This window comes from Strix aluco, chromosome 4 (assembly GCF_031877795.1).
Source record: "Strix aluco isolate bStrAlu1 chromosome 4, bStrAlu1.hap1, whole genome shotgun sequence".
Classification (NCBI taxonomy): domain Eukaryota; kingdom Metazoa; phylum Chordata; class Aves; order Strigiformes; family Strigidae; genus Strix; species Strix aluco.
In genome coordinates, this window is record NC_133934.1 from 12,345,601 (window position 1) to 12,369,172 (window position 23,572).

Below are 23,572 nucleotides of genomic sequence, written 5' to 3' on the forward strand. Positions count from 1 at the left end.
ACCCTGAACAGTATAGGAGAGCTTTTATAAGGCAGTAACACTGTCTTTAAGCTACTGGGAAGTTCTGCTTTCCAGAAGGGAAATGGAAAATGGAAATGCACTTTCTAATGCAAAAATTACTAGATGTGTAGTTCCCATAAATTATAGGAGTCAAGTTACATAGTGCACAAGAAACTCCCCAGACTCCTTCATTTTAATTAGTACACCTGAGTCATTAATGTTTTGTCAGTCTCATAAGAGCATTCTGAATCTCTAAGGGTTTTCCTCTACTGAAGTGTGTACTCCACAAATTAATTTATGGGTATCATGGCCAGTCTAGCCTGAGAGCTTGTGTTGGTGTGCCGTATGCTGTATCCTTTATAGCTTTATCAATGCTACACATGCATGGTGAAGTGTTGTAAGATGGATAAGATAGAGCCCATGGTTCTCTGTCTTACCCATTCCAGAAAGTTGGTGTGGTTTTCCTCTGGCAGAACTGTCTGCCTTCCTGCAATTCCTGGTTGGGAGCTGAGGAAGGGCCCAGCAGGTCTGCCCCAGACTTTCCTGGTGTTGCATACCGCTATTTTTCTTTACCCTGGACTGTAACAAAATGTGGTGAGATTCCAGTCCTTGAGATTATAGCTGGTATTTCAGATATTATAGCTAAAACGCTGCCAGTGACTGACAAGCTTCGGTGTTCTTGGTTTCACGGACATCTGCTTGGAAAGACTTAGATATAATCATTCCTGCCTAGGAAGAGTGATTGCATTATATGAATTATATACCATCGCAAGGTTCCTTCTGTCTTGGTGCTGCCTCACCTATAGACAGAAGTTACAGGTGTGAATTGTCCAAGAGGTCAAGCGAGATGATATTACCATGCAGACCTTACATGGTAAGCGAGCTTCCAGCTGGGGAAGACTTCCCCTAAACGTTTGTGAAAATCTTAACCTGGACTCATCCACACCAGAGCATGCAACAGAAAGACTATCACAGTGACAGTTATCTTCTGGAAACAGGCTTAGACTGCTTCAAATTAGTTGCAGGTGAGTTTGAAGTTAAATTAAAGCTGTAGTGATGGAAGTTTGCCAGGTGGTTGCTATTGCTTCTCACAGGCATAGTGGCCAGGAGGAATGTTCTGGATATAATCATGGGCTTTTGGAGAATGGGCTCCCAGACTGCATCAGCAGTGTATGAAGACATGCAGTTTAGCTGCCAAAAGAGAATTATGTTAACAGCACACTACGTGTCATAATTGGGATCTTAGTCAGCCACCAGCGTCCATCTCGGAGATGGAGGAAAATACTAGAAATGGACAAAAAGCTACAGTGCTGAGGAAGAAAACTTTTATTTAGCTCTGAGCAAGCAGAGATCTTTTTCTTGCTTTCTCTATAACAATGTTATGAATGGGTCTTTGTTCCTTCTTTTATTTTCAGGGTCTCTGCCTCTCTTTCCTGTGTTGGATTCACGCCTGGTTGCTTACATCAGGCAACAAAGGGATCAAAAAAAAAGACTTCATACATGCAGTTGCAGGTTGATAAGCAGAACATTTGGCTGTCTGGCAGGCTGAAAGCAAAATGACACTGTTTGGATGGCAAGATGACCAGTGCATTTTACTGTTTCAACCTGCTGTAGTGTACGGCAGCACAGCGAGCATAGCATCCCCCGAGTCTTTCAGTACACAGCTGATTTTCAGGCCCAGCACACAGACAAAAAATTAATCTACTTTCAGTAGGCTTATTTGCCAGCAAGGAAAATAGAGATGCATTTTATATTCGTACAGTGCAAATGGAATACTGATGACATACAATAGTGGGCTAGCAACGTGATTAAAGTGCATTAATTAATTGCTGTTGCTGCTATTTATTTTTGTAGGCTGTAGGCAATAAAGAATTATGAAGTTAGATTAACTGTGAAATCACACAGCATAAATGACAGTGCTCCAGGTACTGTTACAGACACCAGGCTGGGGTAAAAAGTAGCCTGTTCCTAAGCAAGTAGAGGAACCTCAGATCTGTATGAGGTACTTTGATGTTTAACTGCAAATCATTTTAATGAGTGGAATTACTAAATTGTCAGAGAAGCCATCCTGAGGTACCCCCCTCAGAAATGGTGTGGGTATCTTCCACTTCAAGTTCCACAGCATGTCCAGGTACTGGCTTGCTGCCAAATACCATAAGAGGAGACAAACATTTATTCACTACTTTAAAATTACTCCTACAGCTCATAACTGTTCAGGATAGGGCATTGGCTTGGTATGCAGGGTGATACCAAGACAAACAGCTGAGGTAGTATTAGTCTCTTCGTTATCATAAGTGCTATGTTTGCAGTGCTTTTCTTGTTTCACTAGGATGAATGTCAGTAATGGTTGGAAACTGTTTCTAGGTTTTAAATAACCCTACCTCCAGATACTCATTTTGGATGACAAGTGTTGGGTAGGAGTGGATCTGTGACATAACGCTGGTTTCCTATCCTAGGAGAGTAAGATCTGGTAGTTGCCTTCGAACATGCTCCCTAGACTTCCTACAGCTTTCCTTTCCCTGATTTCTTGTCTCTTCAGGTGTGCAGGATCATCTCAGCTGGGCAGTGTCTCTGTCCATGTAAGTAGCAGGCAAGGGGCACAGCATCTCACCCGAGGGATGGCACATAGGTCTGTTTTCAGAGCTACTCTTCTCAGCTTTAAAATGGGAGTGTTTTAATATCCAGGCCAGTATTTAACTGGAATCCCTGTGTTCTCCTCTAGTCAGCTGGTTGTCACTTTAAATCATATCATATGGTTTGAAGAGTACGGGAGAACGCAAGGGTTCGTGACTCAAGTTGTGGCTGGTGGAGCATAGCTGGTGGTGGATGATGTGTGAAGAGCATGGGAGGAGTATTTGACTTGTGGGAAAGCAGTGACTTCCCCCATCCTGCAGTCAGTGGGAAAGAGGGAGAGTATAAACAAGACTCCTCCTGTGCTCCAGATTCACTTGTGAGCTAGATTTTTCTTCATTCATGAATAAATATAAAGACTTTGCAGAGTGTAGCACCTCTGTGAACTGTCATGTATGTGGTCTCTGTTATGGATGTGTACCAAAACAAGATGGAAAGAAAGGGCCAACAGCCCACTCTGTTCGGTTTTCTGTGCCAAAAAATGCGTTAATGCATCTTTCTTAGGAGTTTTGCTTCTGGCTAATCAGTTTGGAGGGAACTCTAGAGGAAATAAAGACCATTGACACAAATTGAGAATAAGGGGCCAAATGTGGCATCAAGGTTTGACACAAATGATTATTGGAACCTCTTGGAATGCTAAAGCACTGAAAACCTGTGTCAAAAGAGGTATCACTGATACAAATAAAAACTTGTGTGATGGCTATGCCTGTTTGAAATCTTTTCATCCCAGCTTTTTTCTCTGAAGAAATATTTTACAATGTACCTAACATTTTTGCATGAAAAGCCTGTTTTCATTTAAAAGCTGTAATGGAAAACATATTTTTCTTTAATATGGTGCGTGTAAGATTGCTTCAGCTAAAATCTTCACAAGTTATGTTTTTAGTGACATAAAAGTGGCTGGCTTTATAAAAGAAATATTCAAGAAAATTACAATCCTCTGCCTAAAAATGTTCTGGCACTGAACTGAATCAGTAGTCATACTGATGTGCATCAGGAGATTTAATAGCCTTGCTGAGCGGAAGAGGTTATCAAATCTCTGAAGAAGAATAAGCATGTTGGGCACTAGTCTCAATTCAATTTGTTACGCATCTAATTGGTTCCAAATAAATTTATGCTATAAACTGTTTATATGTCAGTTTATTTCTACTACTGTATTACTCAGAAAGTAGTACTGTCAGTGAAAAAGAGCTTCTTTCCTTATTTCCCATGCATTTTGTGCTGTAACCAGAGAATACAAGAACTCGAAATTTCATGCAGTATTGGGGAACAGTTGAATAAAACTGTTCAGGTATTTGTTATATTGTCATGTTTGCTAAGTACTGATTTTATGGAGGATGACAGATGCATCTACTTAATTAAGCAGAAGCTCTGTGATTTGGAATGTTGATATTTACATTTTATGGATGGTATTGGGTTTAAGGTACCCAAACCCTAAGAAATTTTAAAAGATTTTTTTTTTTTCTAATTTCATCCAAGCTTGTTTCACATTTGATGCTTTTTATAGTTCTATGATACCTCTTTCATTATCCTTTAAAAGGTAGTCTCTTTGGGCTGATGTTTTAACCATATCTCTTAATCCCTTTTAAACATTGCTCAGACTTCATTCCAAAGCTATAGAGATCTGAGGCCTTTTTTTCCATCTTTTTTCATTCTTACTGGGATGCTGTTCCACAACCTCTTTCCTGTGATGTTAAAACGATTTTTATTAATTTGCAGCCTCCATTTATTCATAGCCAGGGTTTGTTCTTGTGACAACATTCTCAGTGTATTTAAATAGCTCTTCATCTTTTCTTTAACTTGCTCAGTTTAAACCTCAGACGTATGTTGAGATACTAGTTGTTTCCCAAGGTTGGGTTTTTCTTGTTAGGCTAAACAAGCCAAGTTCTACTTGTCTCTTAACATAGGCTTTCGTCCTGTAGGTCATCCTGATAGTCCTGCTCTGCTGTGAATCAGTCTTTTGTGGAAATATCTGAGGAAGTTATACCCTGTGCACTAGATGAGAGCTCACAAGGTTTATTGTCTTTAGTATTAGCTAGCTCTGTGGGACCTGTTTGGCCCACTGCATCCTTTCTTGTTACTTCAAAACATTAATGACTTGTGGTTGTCCTGTGATTGTCGATACTTGCAGGTCTTTCTTTCCTTCTGCCACTCAGAAGGGAATTTTTTGTTGCTCCTGTCTGAATGGAAGATGTTTCACCTTGTACATTTAAAGTAAATCCCTTTTCCATGTCTCAAGGTATCCAACTCCCCTTCTATCCAAATCTCTGTCTGCACTGATAGTGCCTGTGGGCTCTGGGTCATTGACACAATTCATTGCCATGTGTCTGCTTTGTTGTGGCAAGAACATTATTTCTACTGGCATTTCCGTTAGTCATTAATCAGCTGCACTAATAGCCTTTCTTGGTTCTGTGCTTCCCCCTTCTTCTCAAATCACTGTCATCGGCCCCTTGGCCAATTACATAATTATGATCTTAACCTGTTAATATTTTCTATCCTATCTGTTGCTCTAGAGCTACAGGTTGGTGAGATTTGCAACACTTTGTTTATCTAGAAAGTCATTTATCTTGAAATAGCTCTTTGCAGGAGTGAAATCATTGACTCTGTATTGTGGAGCAAGTAAGTTGGTAAGTTATTTTTCCTTTTCACAGGCCACTTTATTTCTTGCATTTCTTGTATGAATGTCACTGTAGTGTGGTGTGTAGTGAAAGCCACTAGAAGAACCCATTACTTTGGCATGCACTTCACTTGCAGTGTACCTGTTATGACTGTCAGGCTGTTAATATTAATTGGAAAGTACAGTAACAGGTGTTAGAACAACTTAGGTAGCAAACAATTCTTAATCTTCATTCTGCGGTTCAGATGAACGTGGAGCAATTTGTGTTCCTCCTTACTGAATTCAGGCACTCTGTGTACAGGGAGGCTGAAGTGACAGCAATGCAGAAGGGGGCCTGATCAGAGGATGCTGAACTCAGCTTTTATTTTGCAGTCCAAATATCTTGTTTTTCTGTCTCTCTTTGGGTGAACAGTTTCACTGCAGGGTTTCCTGAGAAGCCAGAATTAAGTGCATTGGTGCAAACTGCTTTAGAGTAATACACAACAAGCAGAGTAATTGTAACCTCGGTGGCAGCAGAGAGAAAGGCAAGTACCTTCAAGGTGAGACAGAGTGTTATCAACCACCAGTGGCGGGGCTGTTGCCAACCCCACCTGCCCCAAACCTCACACGGGGGCCCTGTTAGCAGCAGTGAGACAGGGCCTGCCTGGCCTCCCTTAAGGACCCACGTCAGCCGTAAAAACATACAGATTTGCTCATGCTTACAGCCCAATTTAGCAGGTGAGTAGTGGCAAGAGTATGTGACAGAGCAGTGGCAGATAATTTGTGGGTACGCTATCGACTCCTCGTCTTCCTCTTGTTATGAAGCCCAGCTCCAAGTCCCTCTTGGATGGCACAGACCAAAATGTGTAGGTCAGTGCCTGCCCTGTAGCTCAAAGTGGTTCTTGGTGGCTTGTTCAGGTGCACTGCAATAAGATGTTCCACTACTGGCATAAAGAAATACTCTATAGGGACATAACCCCTCCCTGCTTACTTTCAGAAATCCAATTATGTCCTTTAACTTTTTTCTCTTATGATCCACTCTGCAAATTTAAACACTGTATGATACAATTTAGAACTGCTCTAGTGCCTCATTTTATCAGCTCAGCATGCTGTTCAGCATCATCTTAAATCCATAGTTGATTTGTGCTTCTGTCACACCAATATGTACCTAGATGAAATATATAGACTGAAAGAAACTCATAATATTCAGCAAATCATGCCATATTTTTGGAAAATCTGTACAAAAAGCATGTCCTTAGTAAAAATTAGAGCAAGGGTGAAAAAGAAAAATATTCAAGTGAATGTATTAAGCCTGTGAGATAAAGCACAGGAACAATGTATTGCAAGATAAATCATCTAGTCCATAGTTGTTGTCCATGACAAATGCAATATAATTGAAATTATTTTGCCTTATAAGAAAAGTTAATTAACCCATGGTTCTTCAGTTCTTGGTCATATGCTAATACAGTTTCAGAATGATTGTTGTTTTCCATCACTTAGTGGTTAGGACCATCTCCAGGGAGAAAGATCAGGATTTAAATGCCCACTCAGGGTTTAAAGAGGGCCTTAAGCCCAGGCCTCCTGTATTGTGGTCTCTACTAAGAGACAGTAAAAAAAGGGCGAGTGATTGGATGTGTTTTTGAATGAATGCTCAGGATCCTATGCTTTCTTGGGATTTCTGTGCTGTGACTATGTGTTATTTTGTGCCTTGAACATGCCTGCTGTGCTCATTTCTCATAGTTTAGATGCACGATGACTGATTCTGGCATTGCAGGCAGGCTTTGGTGTGAGTTGGGAGGCTTTACGTTTGAAAACTAAAGTGCCTGTGCACTCTCAGGTACCTAAGCAGAAATCTCAGTCTTGAACTTAAATGTTTAGGTACCTCTGTTATTTTGGGACCAAGGCAAGCTCTTCAGTGTTTTGTACATGCAATCCAAATTTCATAAGCAATGTTCCCATTTTTCTGTGTGCTGGATGTGAGTAGTGATACTGCTGTGGTTGTCTCCTCAGCCTCGTTTGTCTTTAAGCACGGTTTGCTGCTGGAAGTACTTCCTTAACATGCACACCTCCAGGAGCAGAAGTACATAGTAAAAAGTTAGATGCTGTGACTTAAAGTAGTAATCAGCACAGCAGCAGAATCACCATTTTGAATTCCAGTTCTCCTTATAAATCAATTCAAGTCTGTTTTCAAAGATCCTGATCAATATGGATCAGGATCATCATCTGCATCTCGGTCTACTTCTGTATGACTTCAGCCAGTCTGTTGTATCTCTCCTTTCCCATCTTACATGTTCACAAAATGCCAGCCTAGCTCCATCCTGGTGAAATGGAGAAAGCCCCTGAAAAGTCTCGCAAGGCTTTGGTTAATCAACTTTAACCCTTTCCTACAGATTTAGCTTTAAAAATATAAATTGACAGATAGGATTAAAAACTCTACTTTTGCCAGGAGCAGATGGTTATGGAGATCCCTCCAATTCATGCTTGGTGAGTGATGTTTATCAGGTAAACATAAGATCTGATTTTTAAAAAGGATCTTGTAAATTTGTGGAAGTTTACAGCAGTTGCCATGCTCATAAAACCCCATGTTTGGAGGGAGCAATATTTGAACCACTTTTGTGTCCAGGAGGAATATCAGACAATTGTAATCTCTCAGAGATGTTTCTTTGTAACATTGGTGCTTTAGATTTTGAAGCTTTATATCCTTCATGCATTTCCTTTAACCTACTAAATATGACAGATGTCGTATATACTAGCCCTGAACTCAACTCCTAAAGACTTAACTCTGTAGTAGCAGCCTCTGCACTGAGGTTAATATTTTTACATGGAATAAATCCAAACCATTAGTGTACGAAATACATCACTGATGTAATTTACTATAAAAGTAGTTTTTCAGATGCACAGCTGCTCTGTGATCATAAGCCCATATACTGAATGCTCAAATACTCCACCAGGAACCATACTGACCATAGATGAAATATCAGCATCGTCTGAAAGAGCAAGCTTTGCTTTTCCAGCCTTCTGAGTCTGCCTTTTCTCTTCCTGCAGCTTGTGGATGTGACCTGGCTCAAGGAGGATTTTTTGTGAGACAGGGAGACTACATCTGTACTTTGGACTACCAGAGACTCTATGGCACACGGTGCTTCAGTTGTGATGAATTCATTGAGGGAGAAGTGGTCTCAGCACTGGGCAAAACCTATCACCCAGACTGTTTTGTGTGTGCTGTCTGCAGGTATGTTTTCTACATGAAGTTGTGTTTCATTTAAAAACTAGATTTTTAAAGACCAATGCCAGGCTTCAAACTTATAGCCTATAGATGGAAAAATAACCCAGTTGTTTTCTATTATCCACTCCTTAAAAAGTAGCAGAATTTGGGGGGGGGGGGGGGAAAAAAAGGCAAATTCTGAGTTGCCACTTTTTGTTGCCACTTTTTCTTTCAAATACTTTTTCTGGTTTATGGTATCTTATGTGTGAGGTTTTCAAAGTATTTGAGAAACTGCCACTGCCTCTACTGTCAGACCTTTTACTCCAAATGTTGCTTTATTTCTTCGATGTCTGCTATTTTGTCTTTTGTTGACTGAAGTTACAAAGGATAGAAATGCCAGTGGCTGAGTCTTCAGCAAGCTGAGTAGTTACTGTATTAATAGATTTGAACTGAAGTTTCGCAGTGCTGCTTCCCAGAAACTCCGATAGTCATTTAAAGTAGGACAGAAAGGTCCTGGACTCACAGACATGTACGTCTTGGATTTCACTGAGGATCTCCAGCAGCCATGGAGGTGACAAGTGATACAACACACAAGATTCTCCCCCGCTACAGCCCAGGGTATTCAGTGGGATCATTTCTCACACGGGTATGTGTGACGTTGTGACCCAGTGTTGGTGGGGATGTTTGCAGACTCTGCAGCACAAGTGATTGAAGTCTGTTTGACCTGCATCTTAATCCTTTTCTGTGGAAAGAACACAAACAAAACTGTTGAAGACTTCAGGAAGAAACTTTTAAATCCACCAGACCTTCAGGAAATGCACTGTTACAGCAGTTTGGAGCACATGGAAATGCTGTGATAATTCCTCTGGCTAAACTTCAGCCTTTAGCAGTACAAGAAAAGTAATCCCATGTTCAAAGGGAAAGCACAATGGGGCACTGATGCACCGCATTGTAGGTGCTGTATGTGCTGGTGCCTCATTCAGGTGACTGTGCAGTCCAAAACCAGCGTGTCCGTGTTGCGGAGGCTGTCTGCCAGCCAAATCTACCCAGCTCATTGGGCCACTGAGCTCAGATGTCCTGCTGCACTGATGCAGATGCAGGACTTCAAATTCCAGAACAGCCATGGTACATGGCAGGATCTCAATTTAACGTATCAAGTGCAGGAAAAATTAAATAGCCATATTAAGGGGAAGACTCTGAGACTGACAAGCCTTTATTACATTAAATTCTGTCTGTTCCAAGTTTTGCTATGTTTAATAGGAGATTTTTTCCTTTTGGATACTTTAGACAAACATGAAGAGTGAAGAACAAAAAAGCCTAAAATAATTTTTTTTTTTTTTTTTGAATAGGAGGAGAAATTATTTAATTGGGTAATTGGAGATCTCATGAGTTAACTGCTGACTGCACATCCTCTTGGCCTGCAGCCTGTCAGTATTACAGCTCTTCTGCTAATTCTTGGTACCTTTCTTCTTAGCACTAGTACCTTCTGTAAAGTGAGGTACTTCTTCCTTTAAAAGAAGAAAAGCTGGTTGACTCCATTTACCTGCTAAATGTGCTTGTATCCTCAGCCACACCATTAGGGTTTAGCATTCAGGCATAAATTATTTACCTGTGTGTTACTGTACTTAGCAGCTTGGTACATAACTTAGGTTTCAGTCAGGCCATTGGATATACTAACCACCTGCTGTATTTAGTCAGTTGTTCAGCTGATAATTTAGAGCTTGGTGGTACAATTTATTTGGTCTCCCTGGAAATTCAGAATAATTATGACTAAGCTATTTATCCTTAAGTACCTAGCAATTCAGGTGAGCTGAATTGCAATACAGTGAAAATACTCACTAGAACGCTACAAATACTATATGTAGTGAACACATGCTAAAGCTTTTAAAAATTAAGTTCCTGATACAACAGGATTTCATATTAAAAAAAAAAATCTGAGATGTTCCTTAACCTTCTGTATAACTAAATAGTTGGGTTAAAAGCTATTCCACTGATGAAGTTTCTAATTGCTGCTATGTAAAACTTCGGTAGGAAGATCTGGATCTGCTTCCATTGCTTTGCTTAGAAGGACACGCAAATTCATGTGGTGTTTGTCAGAGCCAACTAATGCCCTGCTGACTAGCAGGATTCAATTAGTGTCTCCCAGGGGGGTTGTAACACTGAATTTGGTGCAGAGCAACAGAACAATCCTATCATCTGTTTATAGTAAAAAAAAATTGACCAGGTCCTCAGCTGCTTTAAATCAGCATTGCTTCAATTACCCATGTCTTTGCAAGTGAGACATAATTTATGTTTTCTATGGGAAAGAGTGTCCTATCTAAACATCAGCAGCATTTATTTTATTGAGTGATATCCTTAGTAAAAATAAGGTGGGTAGACTGTAAATGCATGTGGTTTAACTACAAACAAGAACGTTTTTCTTTTGTTTTAAAAAAATAAATATTAAAAGACAAAAAAACCAGAACCATGTGATTTGAGGTACGTGATTGTAAAGCACTCTACCTTGGCATTTTCTTTGGTGGGAAATCAGGAGTACCATTTGTGTCCTCATTTCTCACAGATGGCCAGAAACCTTAAATAATGGGCCGAAAGCATGCCGTCTGAGGCAGTTGACTGATCGCACAAACTGCATCTGACATTACCTTTTACAGCTGTACTTTAATGTGGGTGCTCTAGAAATCTGATTTCTAGAAGGGTGTGAACTCGAGAGGTGATGACGGACTGACAGTGGGGCTGATCCTGCTCTAATGGAAACCAAGCAAGGCTCTTACCAACTTCAGCAGGGAGAACATTGGCAGCAGAAGGCAGTCTGCACTCATGGCGTGGGTCTTCAGAGTGGTGCAGGATCAAGTGCTTTAAATGAGCACTTTTATAACCTGTATTTCTGTAGCTCTGAAGTATCTCTTTTAAACTGTTGCTGTGTTGCCACTGTGACTGGTTTACTATTCAACTCCTTTTTTTCTTATTTTCAGAGAAGATAAGATTTGAATAGAAACTGGTGGGAAGTGTATATTGCTTCAGATGGTAAAATCAGTGAGAAGAATCGAATGTGTGCATACTGCTAGTTGGAGCAGTGAGAAAAAGCCAGTAACACAAGCCCATTTGTTTTCTAGAGCTCCTGATATTACTGCTTTTGAATGCCACATGACCTGGTGTCTCGGAAATGAGCTGTGTTCCCTGGTGCCCTCTGCACTGTGTTCATAAGCTGCTGCCCTCTGTGAAAAAGCTGGGTGTCAGAAACCCAGCTCATCCTTGGGACTCAGATGCTATTGCGCAGAGCTGCCACAGGTCAAAGTGTGAAAAAAAATGAATTAGTATTCAGAGAAAAACTATTAAAAGCACAGTCAAATGTATCATTCTGTGTGATTGTTTATCTTGCATTGACCAGTTGGCTTCTAAACAAATTTTGGTTTCAATTGTGTGTTTGTTCTGGTGGCATAAAGATTGAGGGTTTGGCCCCTTCTTCTTCCAGTGCTGTTTATAGTCCAATGGAACAGTTTTCTGCTGTTGTGTTTCGTGATGATAATGTCTAAAACTAGGAATGAGTAGAAGAATAATAATATAGATTAAAAAACATTGCATATTAACTAAATTTTCAGGAAGTGGGTGAACAATCTTATTCTTACGGTTTCATTAATTGGAAGGGGCTGTGTCCTCCAGAGGCCTACCAGAGACATTTCCTCCAAAAGGTTCACATGTTTGTAAAAGTGAAATAGAAAGAGGGAGAAAATTAAGTCTATCTGTATCAATAGAAGCTGAGTTTTATTAAAATTGTGCATGCAGCTCTTATATGGATGTCAGAAACAGGACTGTACGGCTCCCAGGAGTATCTTATGCAGGATGGGAAGGGGCAGGAAATGGAGTCTTTCAAAAAGCAATGGGTAATCATATCTGTGATAATACCTTTGAAAATTGAATTTTCAGGAGAAGGCTTAGTGTGGTAAGTTATATAAATATACATCTGTGCAGACCATACATACATAAGATTCATGGTCTGCATAAGGTTGTACTATATATAGCCTCTATATTTGATTTCAATGTTACTGACATGCTGTGTATGCATAGGGTATCAAAATTCTGGGTTTTGGTTTTAAGGGTTAATGTAATTAGTAAAGTTGGGGGTGTTGTTTATTTCATCCAGTTGGAGGAATGTATATAATAGCCCTTTAATGTCAATATTCTTTCAATTAAAGGTTGGAGAAATACAGCTTTTTGTGCCATGTAAATGATGAGAGAAGGACAATTTGACTCTTACTTAGCTGGGGGGGTAAATTAGCACATGTGTTCCAGGTTAATAAAAAAACAGGTATATGTTTGCTTTACAGAATTTGGATATCTGAGTTCAGTATTTTGACTGAATTTAGGAAGCTTTGTCTTGAAACAGCATATTGACGGAAGTTGAATATGTGCCATGCAGACATGAATAATGTGTGGAGGGGCAAAAGGCAGTTACATATTCAAAGAGTTTTGTGCCAAATCCAGATCTAAAACTTCTCTCAATCCGTTTTGTATTTTTGTTATCTTCAAGAAGGTAATTCACTGTGGTCAGGCAGCTGAATATAAAAATTCAGAAAACTGAAAACTTTTTTTTTTTTTCCCAGCAAAGGGTTTTATAGTCCTACACTGCTATTTCTAGAAAGAAGCTGGGGGCTTTTGTGTATGTATGTCTTAAGAAATTAAGACAATACTGAAAATTAGAAGTTAAAATTCAGTTTATTCTGGAACATAGCAATTATGTCAGGCTTCTTGAATATGCTAAACCTTTTTAATTGCTCACTTTTTTTAGTACTGCTGAATTTTGAAAGAGTTTGGTTCCCATTTAAGCAGTACTGGGTACTTCTCAAAACATCTCATGATGCAGGCTTCTTCATCTGGATGTTGAGGCCAAAGTTTTGAAATCAGACTGAACGTTCTTGGCGTTTTGATTCTAAAACAAATACGTTTATCAATATATGGTGCTTCCTGAACAAAGGAGTCTTGCTATCCTGCTCTTCAGGTTTATGCATGGAGCATACCTATTGCCCTAGAGTCATGTAAAATGGAGGGGACCTGTGGAGGTCCTGTGGTCCAGCCCCTGGCTCAAGGCAAGTCCAGTTCAAACAGGGCATTGCCCAGTCACATTTTAAATATCTCCAAGGATGGAGATCCCACAGACTCTCTGGACAATCTGTTCCAGCATTTGAGCACACTCGTGGTAGGTTTTTTTTCTCCTTACAGTGAGTTGGCATTTCCCATGTTCCAGCTTATATCTGCTGCTTCTTGTCCTTTCACTCTGTACCTCTGGCAAGAGCCTGACTCCAACTTCATATACACATCATCAGGTAGTTTTAGACAGCAATAAGATCTCCCCTGAGCGTTTTAAGTCTGAACAAGTCCATCTCCTTCAGCTCCTGCTCATGTGTCCTGTGCTCCAGCTCTGGATGTAGCCACCTCCACTGGTCTCCCTCCAGTAAGCCTTGTCCTGAGGAGCCCAAAATGGTACACAGTGCTCCAGATGCAATCTCTCAAATGATGAGCAGAGGGAAAGCTCACTTCCCTGGACCTGCTGACTACACTAATGCAGCCCAGTGTGCAGTTGGCCTTTTTTGCTGCAGGGATACTCTGCTGACTCATGTTCAGCCAATGTCATGTGACACTAGTCCACCAGAACCCAACATGTTTTTATGCTTTCCAGCTGATATTGGTGTATGGGGTTATTCCTCCCTGGATGCAGGACAGTATTTGCCCTTGTTGATATTCATGAAGGCAACAAAAAGCAGGTAATGTCCACTTTGTTTCATGACGTTTAACACCCTGGATCAAATTCGTCCCTATGGAGCAACCTTGAGGGATGTGATTGTACTAGGTACAAATTAGAGTGCAATTTGATCCTGTGGGTCCTTACGTTGCAGTCTGACATTACACCCGACCCAGTGTAACTTCAGTCTGCTACTGAAATTAATAGATTTGCTCTCCCCACAACCCTGACCGTATGCATATGTTAATTTTCTTATATCAAATTTAGTTGACTGTTCAGCCACAGAGTCAGATGAGCAACTTAAAGAACAGAAGGACATCCAGCTGCTCTGAAAAAATTGAATGTTTTCATTTGGCCCAGAAAGCTTGAATGATTTGCCCAAAGCTGTATAGGTTGAGGCATGGTGTGGAGAAGGACAAAACCAGGACCAAACCTTTCAGTGTCACACAGTTACCCTGGATTAGGCTGACAGTTGTTTGATGTTTTACAGTATAATTTTGTTGGTCAGCTCCAGTCATTGCTGTGTTTTACAAATATTGTAGGCAGGTGGATAAAACAAAATTCATTGGGAAGTGAATCATAGAAGATGTATTACAATCCTACAAGTCATTTCAGAGAGCTCCTTTAAAGATGCTCTTAATTCTCATTTTAAACATAGATTAGCCAACTGTGAAAATCACACTGAATATTTTTAAAAGGATATGTAGCTAATTATAACCCATACCTAGCAATGTTCAGTGGGTGACTGGTTGTGAGATGTCATTATATTCAAAGACAGATACACTGCTCTTAACCTACAATGCTATATATAGTCCTGCTCACAAGTTAAAGAGCTCAGAAACTGAAACCTTGGTAATTGACTGTTATCACCTTCTGTTGTGCCTTCACTCGTATTGGCGCTGAAATCCTCAAGCAGGGCTGCTTGTGAAAGGGAGCGGTCAGATGTTACAGAAATACTAGCAAATGTGTTGTGTACGAATTCTGGATTCCCAATGAACAAAATAGTGAAGCAAACGCTGACACTTAATTACAGGTTTAGAAGACCAATGAGGGCAGGCAACGTCTGCCTGTATCTTTGGATGGACAACTTCCAAGGAGGATTTCCCTGCTTTTATAGAGTAAGATATCTTGCAGATGTGGAAAACTTAATTGAGAAGTGGAATTGTTACCCTCTCCCTTCTGAATGGAAGGGCACAGTGACTAGTTACTAAATTTTCAGAAAACAAGCCAAATATTGTATGTTTGTAGAGTAGGAAAGCCCCCACATGCCTCCCCCCACCCTTTCCCCGTAAGGAGGCTCTGTGGCATGCTGTGGTGCCTGTGAGCTTTGGCACGTTTTCTGGGCATCATCTACCTGGCTCTGTCTTTGTGCCATAAGAGGTCAATTATCCTGTTCTTCTCTAGCTTTAATTTATTTTCTTTCAGATTGTCCAGTTGCCTAACGTAGATGAGCCAATTCAAAGTGATCAGTCCCTGCTTCTACTTTACTTAATGCTTGGTGCATCTGTTTGAGATGGGCTTCTGTGTTCAGCTGGAAGTTCAGCTGCATTTTTGTTAGGTGAATCACCTAGTCAAAAAATATATTAACCTTCTCTCTGGCTACTGCTCCTAGTATACTAGAGACAAGAATGCTCAGTGGTTGCAGTACTTCTTCAGAGTAGTGAATTGTTCGTGGCTTACAGTACATCACCATCTCCAGGATTATTAGTGGTGCAAAGCCTGCTGTTTTACTGAGACATCTCATGAGAGTCCAGCTGGGTCATTAACTGAGTCTCAGTCTTGGTCCCTATAAAGACACTGGCAAAACATACTTGATGGTAATATCCTGCCCAGGGCGTGCAACTGTCCATGAGAATGAAAGATGTTGGGGTGGTTGTACAGCGGTGTACAACAGTAGTTGTGTGATTGTATCTGTGGAACAGGTTACCATTTTTGGGGGGGGTTAATTTGGAGCAGATTATCAGTGGTCATAAGTCATCTATGGGTTCTGTAAATCAAGATGAGATGTCTTCCTAAAAACACGTAGGAGATCGATTACAAGTTCTTGTCTCAGTTCTGGAACAGTTGAAATTCCTTGTCTTGTGCCTTTCCAGATCAGTCAATAATACTAAGTTCTAGACTTGATTTTGTAATAATTTGTTAAAATGAAAACATGATTAAATGGTTTCTTTCACATTGGCAGTAGAAAACTAGGACAGCATTTGAATTATATCACTCCATTTTTGAGACAGTTTTTGGTAATTAGTCATTAGTTTTTATTATCTATATAGAAGTGTATCACATTTACTAATTTTTATTCAAATGTATGTATGTTCATTTGAATAAACTTATGGGTTGGACCAGATGACCTCCAGAGGTCCTTTCCAACCTCAACTGTTCTGTGATATTCATGAAACTCTTTTATTTATTACATATATTAGAAGGCTCCATGACTTCAAGCAGTACAAAAATTCATTGTGAGTAACAGTTATTATCTAAAAAGAACATTTGTTTTTTTATACATGACACAGGAGCTTGCTGCTGCTGGATTGCTGCAAGATGGGTCAGACTGAGTGCAGCTCCATCATATCCTGTCTGTACACTAGAGACAGTGTTGTCATCTTCTGATCGGGTTATTGAGTAAAGTTCATGGTAGAAAATCCTCTCTTGAACAGGTGGAAACTTAGGACTCCTGGATCTGTACTAATATGGTGTTGGGCCTGTTTGTACCAGAATCACACATGGAGCATTTAGTTGTGTCAAAGAGCAAGGCAGTTTTAAAGGCTATTTCCATAAAATATTTTTCCATGTCTTAACTTTAGGTAAGTAAGAAGGTAGCGAGTACTTGGAGTATAAAGTCATTAGTGAAGAACAAAAAAGGTGAAAAGCAGAATTAATTATCAGATATCCAAAGATATAACAATATTAAACTCCATGTGTCCTCGTAATTTTTAAAGTATTGCCTGTGGTCCAAAATGGATGACAGTGTTGAACACTTACTTAGGTGGTTTAAAATAAATTTTAGTAACATTATTTAGAAACAAAGGACAGTATTGCTTTTATTATCTTTTTAAGTAATAAAAATTTTATTTTAAATGCAACACAAATGTAGAATAAGCCACTTTTGGATGGTTTAGGGAGCAAAATAATATTTATGCTTAGAAAGAAGTGTCTATGCAGCTTTTTTAGTGAAGATAACCTCTCAATTGGTATGAATTTGTTTGTGGGGAAATATGCAGAGTTTTAATGAAATGTTAATGAAGTGATCAGATGGACTTCACAATGAGGCAGAAGGCCTGTGTTATATTTGTGCCCCACTTAAGCCATGTTTTGATAGCTCGCTTGGGATTTAGTTGGGCCTGAGCTTTGGGTGGAGGAAAATGTGTTTCTAAATCCTCAGCATCCTTTGCTGCATTATGAAGTGATTTGTCCATCTGGTCCTCTTACAGAAAAAAACCTCAGCAGTGCCCAGACAAGAAAGCCCATGGCGGAAAGCTTTTTGTTTTAAGGACATTGATAAAAAGGAAGGATTTAATTAAGCATAAGGAGAGCTGTTGTTGAGTAGAGCAAACAAGTAATGTAGATGCTTTGGGTTTTATAATTGGGGTAGATTTTCTCTTATGAGAGAGTTCACTGGAATTTGCTTTCTGAGCATATAGATTAAGAGGACTTTGATGTGATCAAAGTTGGGAGGATAAGTGCTGGTTTTATAATGTATAAAAGTCATCACTCTCATGCAGCATTTTAACAACATAACAGCAGCTGCATTTGCCTGTACTTACTCCCCTGTAATGCCAAGTTCACTTTGATTCTGTAGCCAATCCTGTTAGTGATCAATGCTTGCTGATACTACATTTCTTAGATACACAAGGATTTGGACTTGCTCAGTGTGTTGTTGTATCTTTAGGTATTATTTTTTTACTAAGTAGATGTAACATCTGCATTTAAAATTGTCTGTTTGATGTGTCCCTTCAGTACTTTGGCCTCCAAGTGGCTGAAAAATTGTGGATGAGAATTGGGCAAGCAGAGAAAAAGAAACCAGACTAATAAGCAGTTCCATTATGGAAAGATGTTTCATTTCGATAAAGGCGTGAGCCTGTAACCTGTTTGCTTTTGCTTCCTCTGTTGTAGGCTGCCTTTCCCCGCTGGTGACCGAGTAACATTTAATGGGAAGGAGTGCATCTGCCAGAAATGTTCCCTGCCCCCTTCCAGTAGCACCGGCTCTTTCCCTGTACAGAACCTGCGAAGTAAGTTTCTGCTCTTTTCTGTTGGTACTTCTTACTCTGCAGAGGTTTAAAGAATACAGTTTTACACCAGTATGTGTTAACTGGAACTTCTACCACTATGCTGCATAAAAGAAATATAGTGTAGCCATGTGAAAAAGTATATGGTACCTTTCCAGGAAAGTGATATTAAAGAGAAACGCAAATGGTGCCATTATAGGGTTAACAATACACAGAACCTCTCAATACATTTGATTAAAATTGGAGGAAATCAAATTATTTGCAGAAAAGTGTAATGTAGATGTTAATATTTTTGAGGATTTAGTCCAGCTCCAGCTAAAATAAAACCCAATGTGAGATTTAATAACTTGTACATGTTTTGGTATTGCTTCAGAAAATATCAGTGACAGGATCACATGGCTAAATACTACACAGGAAGGGTTAATGTATGCAGTGTGACCAGAGGGACATGTGCCTTGACCTCACTACTATCGTGTGCTATCAGAAGATACAAACACTGCAGAGAAGAAATGTGGTCTTTTCATACAATATTTTTTGCAGCAGATCAGAGTGCTGTTATTGCTTTGAACTCTGTTCCTCTGCTTTAACAGTCAATCACTGCCTTTATGTAATTAAACAGTAACAGCAATTCAAGTAAACATCAATGACAGAAATATGTTTAATGACTGTCACATCACATTGAGCTGGATTCAGCAAGGAAGGACCCCATAGATTGCTCTTCTTTGTATATAAGGAATCCAGCCCACTTCAGGAAGAAGCTTCTCTTTTTTTTTTTTTTTTTCTTTTTTCTTTGTTTTTCCCTGCATCTGTCTTTTTACAGAGGTTTTCACTCTCTCCTTTCTGCAGTTTTTCAGCAAAAGCTGCTGTGTGAATGCAGTGAGAGATGCGGTGCTGATTCCTCTCTTGCTAATGCTGTTCTCTTCTGGGGGGGCGATGTCCCTCTTTTTGGTGCTTTCTCTTGTCACTTATTCAAGAGATGGATCATCCTCAGCCATCTTGGCTGGCTGCATTTGCAGATCTGTACTTTAATGGCCTATCATCTGTTTGTCTCCTTGTCTCTTGGAAAAGTGGCTTTGACTTTAATGGAAATTATTTGCCTGGTTGAGTACTGACAGAACAAGTTTATTTGATTATCTGTGATACAGAATCCTTTAATGTACTTACATTCCCTTTCTCTGTACACACACACATACACCCTATGGAGAGTTTTTCTTGCATTGCATTTCCCCAGCTCTCTCAGGTCGCTGCACCGAGTCTCCCCAATGCACAGGTACCTGGAAACCTCAGCAAACCACTTGCCTCAAAGGGAAGCAGCACTGGAAGCATATCTTTGTGGCAAAAACTGACCTTGGAAACCAAAAGTTTAGCTTTTCCACAAATAAAATCTCAAACGTATGTATTTAAACCTCAAATACAGATCTGCTTTAAATCTCATCAGAAATGGATGAAGCCTTTCCACAGGTTTCAGTGGAATTGGTTAAGAGTCTTGGTTCAAAGTTGGATGATATCTGTCACACTTGTAGACTGGACTTCTAAAGGAATTTGATCTCGTCTTCACCTGAGACTAACCAGCTCTGCTTTTCAAATGATATACTGATGGGAGTGAGCTGATAGACATAATGATTTTTCAAAGGGCAAAACTGAAGTCTATATCTGGCCTGCAAGTAAATTGTACCATGATTCTAGATTGTTTCCAGGATTCTAGACAAATATCATCCTTACCTGTGTAGACTATATCCTTTCTCATCTCTTCCTTGCTCCATTTCCCCAGCGTCTTGCAGTGCAGCTGCAGGCCAGCATCTTTTGGTTTCATGGTGATGTGCAGCACCCAGCTGACCCAAGAGCTTTGAGCTCATGGGACTCAGGAAATTGGATAGCAATTGCATAACCCCTCCTTGGTGTGGGGAATAGAGCTTTGATGGGTCAGTGAGAAGCACTGCAGCCACAAATACATGGAGGTGCATACATGTGTATGTAGCAACATATGTAAGAGCCTGACCAATGACAATACACAGAAAATTAAATATCTAAAAAGATAATAAAGATTTTGAGAACCATTCAGATTAATATATAATATGTAAAAGACCAATATGCAATACAAGCTGTTTTCCAACCACATTAATCCTTAGGCTAGAACCAGTGTTTCAGGAATAAACAAGCAGCATCAGAGACATCTTGGTTGAACTGGAAAATGGAAAGTCCAGAATGGCACTCTGTAGCTAGGCTACATATTACACAAAGCAATAAATGGCATGTCTCCTTGTTTTAAGAACAGTCTTCTTGGAAAAAACCTTAATGTTTTAAACAATTCTTTTCATAAAAGAACACTAGTGCACAAAAGCGTGTGACTTAAAGCAAGCTGAGTCAAGGACCAAGTAATATGTTGATCCACTGTTATGTTGGTTTTGCTTCTGGCTCAGAACTGCCTGATATGTACAATGTATGTTATTCATCAGCCTATTTATCTCTGACTTGAGCTCAAGAATGCTTTCAGGAGATCTCTTGGGACTCACTGAGCTCCCAGCATCACTGCCCCCTCTGACCAGTCCTTCTGTTTTTGACTTCTGACTTGGGTTTTGACCTCCTTTATGCATTACATTTGGAAGAAAGGAAGAATATCAAATAGTAGCTTTTTGTTTGAGTCCTTGAATTTTTTATTATTATATAAATACCTACCTATCTGTTCTGTTTTGTTCATAAATGCTAGCTGTGAAAACCTCTTGTGGCAGTATTGATGATGAAAGAGTACTCAGGAAAGAATATCAACATGTAGCATCAAATTGATGTGTTCTGCAGAGTTATTGGTTGAAATTAGGTGAGTCACCAAAGGATGCTGCATCCAAGATAGGAAGACAAGGACGTTGCATCAGTAGGCATGTGTTGGCATAGCAACCAGAATATTTGGTTTTAATTATCGGGAATTTAACAGAGAAAATGGCAGTTGGAAGTAAAAAAGTAGCTCACAAAATCCTGCATTTCTGCCCACTGAAGCTTAAAACAGATGAAAGGTGAATGACATCTGAGCATATGGTGTCGTATTAAGTTTGTGAAATAAACTCTCAACCAGTGAGATTAAATTAGATTACCAAATGAACCCCAGTGCAGGGGAGATCACAAACAAATTTCTGATTGCAGTTAAAGAATAGATACTGCAGAATGCAGCAGTATTTATTCTCTTGTGGGACTAAATCCAGGCACACACCCAAATTTTCTCTTTTATTAGCAAAACTCAAATGTTCTGATCTGTGGTGCGCATGCTTTTGTACTGGGCTTGTTTCCACATATTGGTGCTCTACAGGGTGACATTAGAGAGACATGTTATTACTCTCATAATCCGTTCCAAATCCACTAAGGGAAAATAAGAACTATCCTTTATTGTTGTGCACTCAGAAATGAAACATTTACAATTGTACTAACAGAGTGTCTCATTAGTGTCACGTAACCAACTAAATAGAATCTTAAATCAGAAAGTTTTTAAGAGGACTGTTTAAATCTTTTAATGAGATCCTGTGTTTGGAGTTCTTTCTTAATAACTAGATAAATCTTTTTTAATGCTTTGTGTATCTTTCTCTTCCATGCAAGACATTGTTGTGTTCTTTTTCTCTTCTGGCATCTCTAAATGTTTCTTCAAGTTTCTTTCAGGGTTTGTGTTCTCTCTATGAAATTGTTGGTATACATGAAAAATTCCTAAAAAATGTATTTATATATGGTTTCACATAAGATGGAAGATATAATCATATGGAGGATTACAAGGGTTACTGAGATATTGATACTAGAATCAGTTTGTTACTGATATTTATCCCTATTTTTCCACATGTTCTGACTATTTTAACATTTAACATTTTGTAAGGAAAGTTATACATGGACAGGAATCTACAGAGTAAAGAGTGAATGAGAGATGGACCCTGAAGGGTATTAGACAATTCATTTGGGATATAGAGAACCAGGTTCAAATTCTATGTCTATGTAGCATCTCTAATCATTAGTGGACTGTTGATATGGAAACTGAGAGTAGATTTGACTTTTACTAGCATAATCAAAAGCTTCCATTGTTAAAAAAGCCCAAAAAGCAACCAAACCCCCACAAAAGTCTTGTCCTCAGTTACTTTTTCTGGGGAGTATAGCTAGTTCACGTATAGCCTGTTTAACCAACATAGTCTAGCCTATGTTATCCAGTTATGACATATTTTGCATTTAATTTTCGTTACCACTTTTTGGAGCTTTATATAAGTGAATTTCTATAAATAATATGTAGCCAGCCATCACTTTCACATATTGTCACTACTACTCAGGAATTTGTAATGCCTCAGATATTGGTGTATTTTTCCTGGTTACGGAACTTCAGTATTTAATCTTAGCTTTTTTTCACAGTTGTAAAAAGAATTTTGAAATAATAAGTAAAGCTTTCAGATCCAGAAGCAAAGTCTAGTATGAAGGTTCAATTATTTCTTTTAATCTCATGACTTCACGTCTTTTTTATTAACCTTAGTGGGCTGATTTGTGATGCTTAAAAACGTAATCAGCAAAACTTCGTATCTTTTAAACACAGTATAAATTAATTAAAATAAAACCTAGGTCTCTAGGAAACCTAAGTCATTAGGTTTTTTTCTTTGAATGATTCATGTATTCTAGCAATGTTAGGACAATATTAGGGCCGCACCACTCGTCACCCATCAGTGAGCAGCAAGCTTTAGAGCCTGTTACTAGGACACCGATGGATCCTTGCACTGCAGTAACCAGTATTGTTGCGTGACCACCTAAAGTGTGTGATTCACTCCTACTGGATTTTTCTCTTGCAGATTGTGGGGGCTGTGGTTCAGAAATAAAAAACGGGCAGTCATTGGTTGCCTTGGACAAACACTGGCATTTGGGCTGTTTTAAGTGCAATACATGCGGCAAGCTACTGAATGCAGAGTACATAAGCAAGTAAGTTGAGGAGCATTTTCACTCATTTTCAGCATTCTTTTAATACCAGATAAGTAACTTAGTATTGCATATCCTTTAGTTTTTGTTTATGTATGTTTGGAGATATATAAAAGATTAGAGATTATTATCTAAATTGTATTAAAAGCAGAAAAAATCCAATGAAGAAAAGTAGAAGTCAAATTTGTCCGTTTACCTGGAATGGGACTTGACAAAACAGATATGCTATGGAAAGGCAATGGGTGGAGTATGCTTCAGAGCCC

General features: G+C 39.3%; 1 protein-coding gene across 7 annotated transcripts in view; it reads left to right on the forward strand.

The window, feature by feature from the left end:
- The window catches only part of ABLIM2 (actin binding LIM protein family member 2), a 146,847-nt gene that overhangs the window by 47,774 nt on the left and 75,501 nt on the right, over positions 1-23,572 (forward strand). For all 7 annotated transcript variants that reach the window (XM_074822032.1, XM_074822034.1, XM_074822037.1 and 4 more), the window contains exons 3-5: positions 8,270-8,453; positions 18,274-18,389; positions 23,186-23,312. In XM_074822032.1, the coding sequence (XP_074678133.1) occupies positions 8,270-8,453; positions 18,274-18,389; positions 23,186-23,312 (427 nt within the window). The remainder of the gene's footprint in view (positions 1-8,269; positions 8,454-18,273; positions 18,390-23,185; positions 23,313-23,572) is intronic.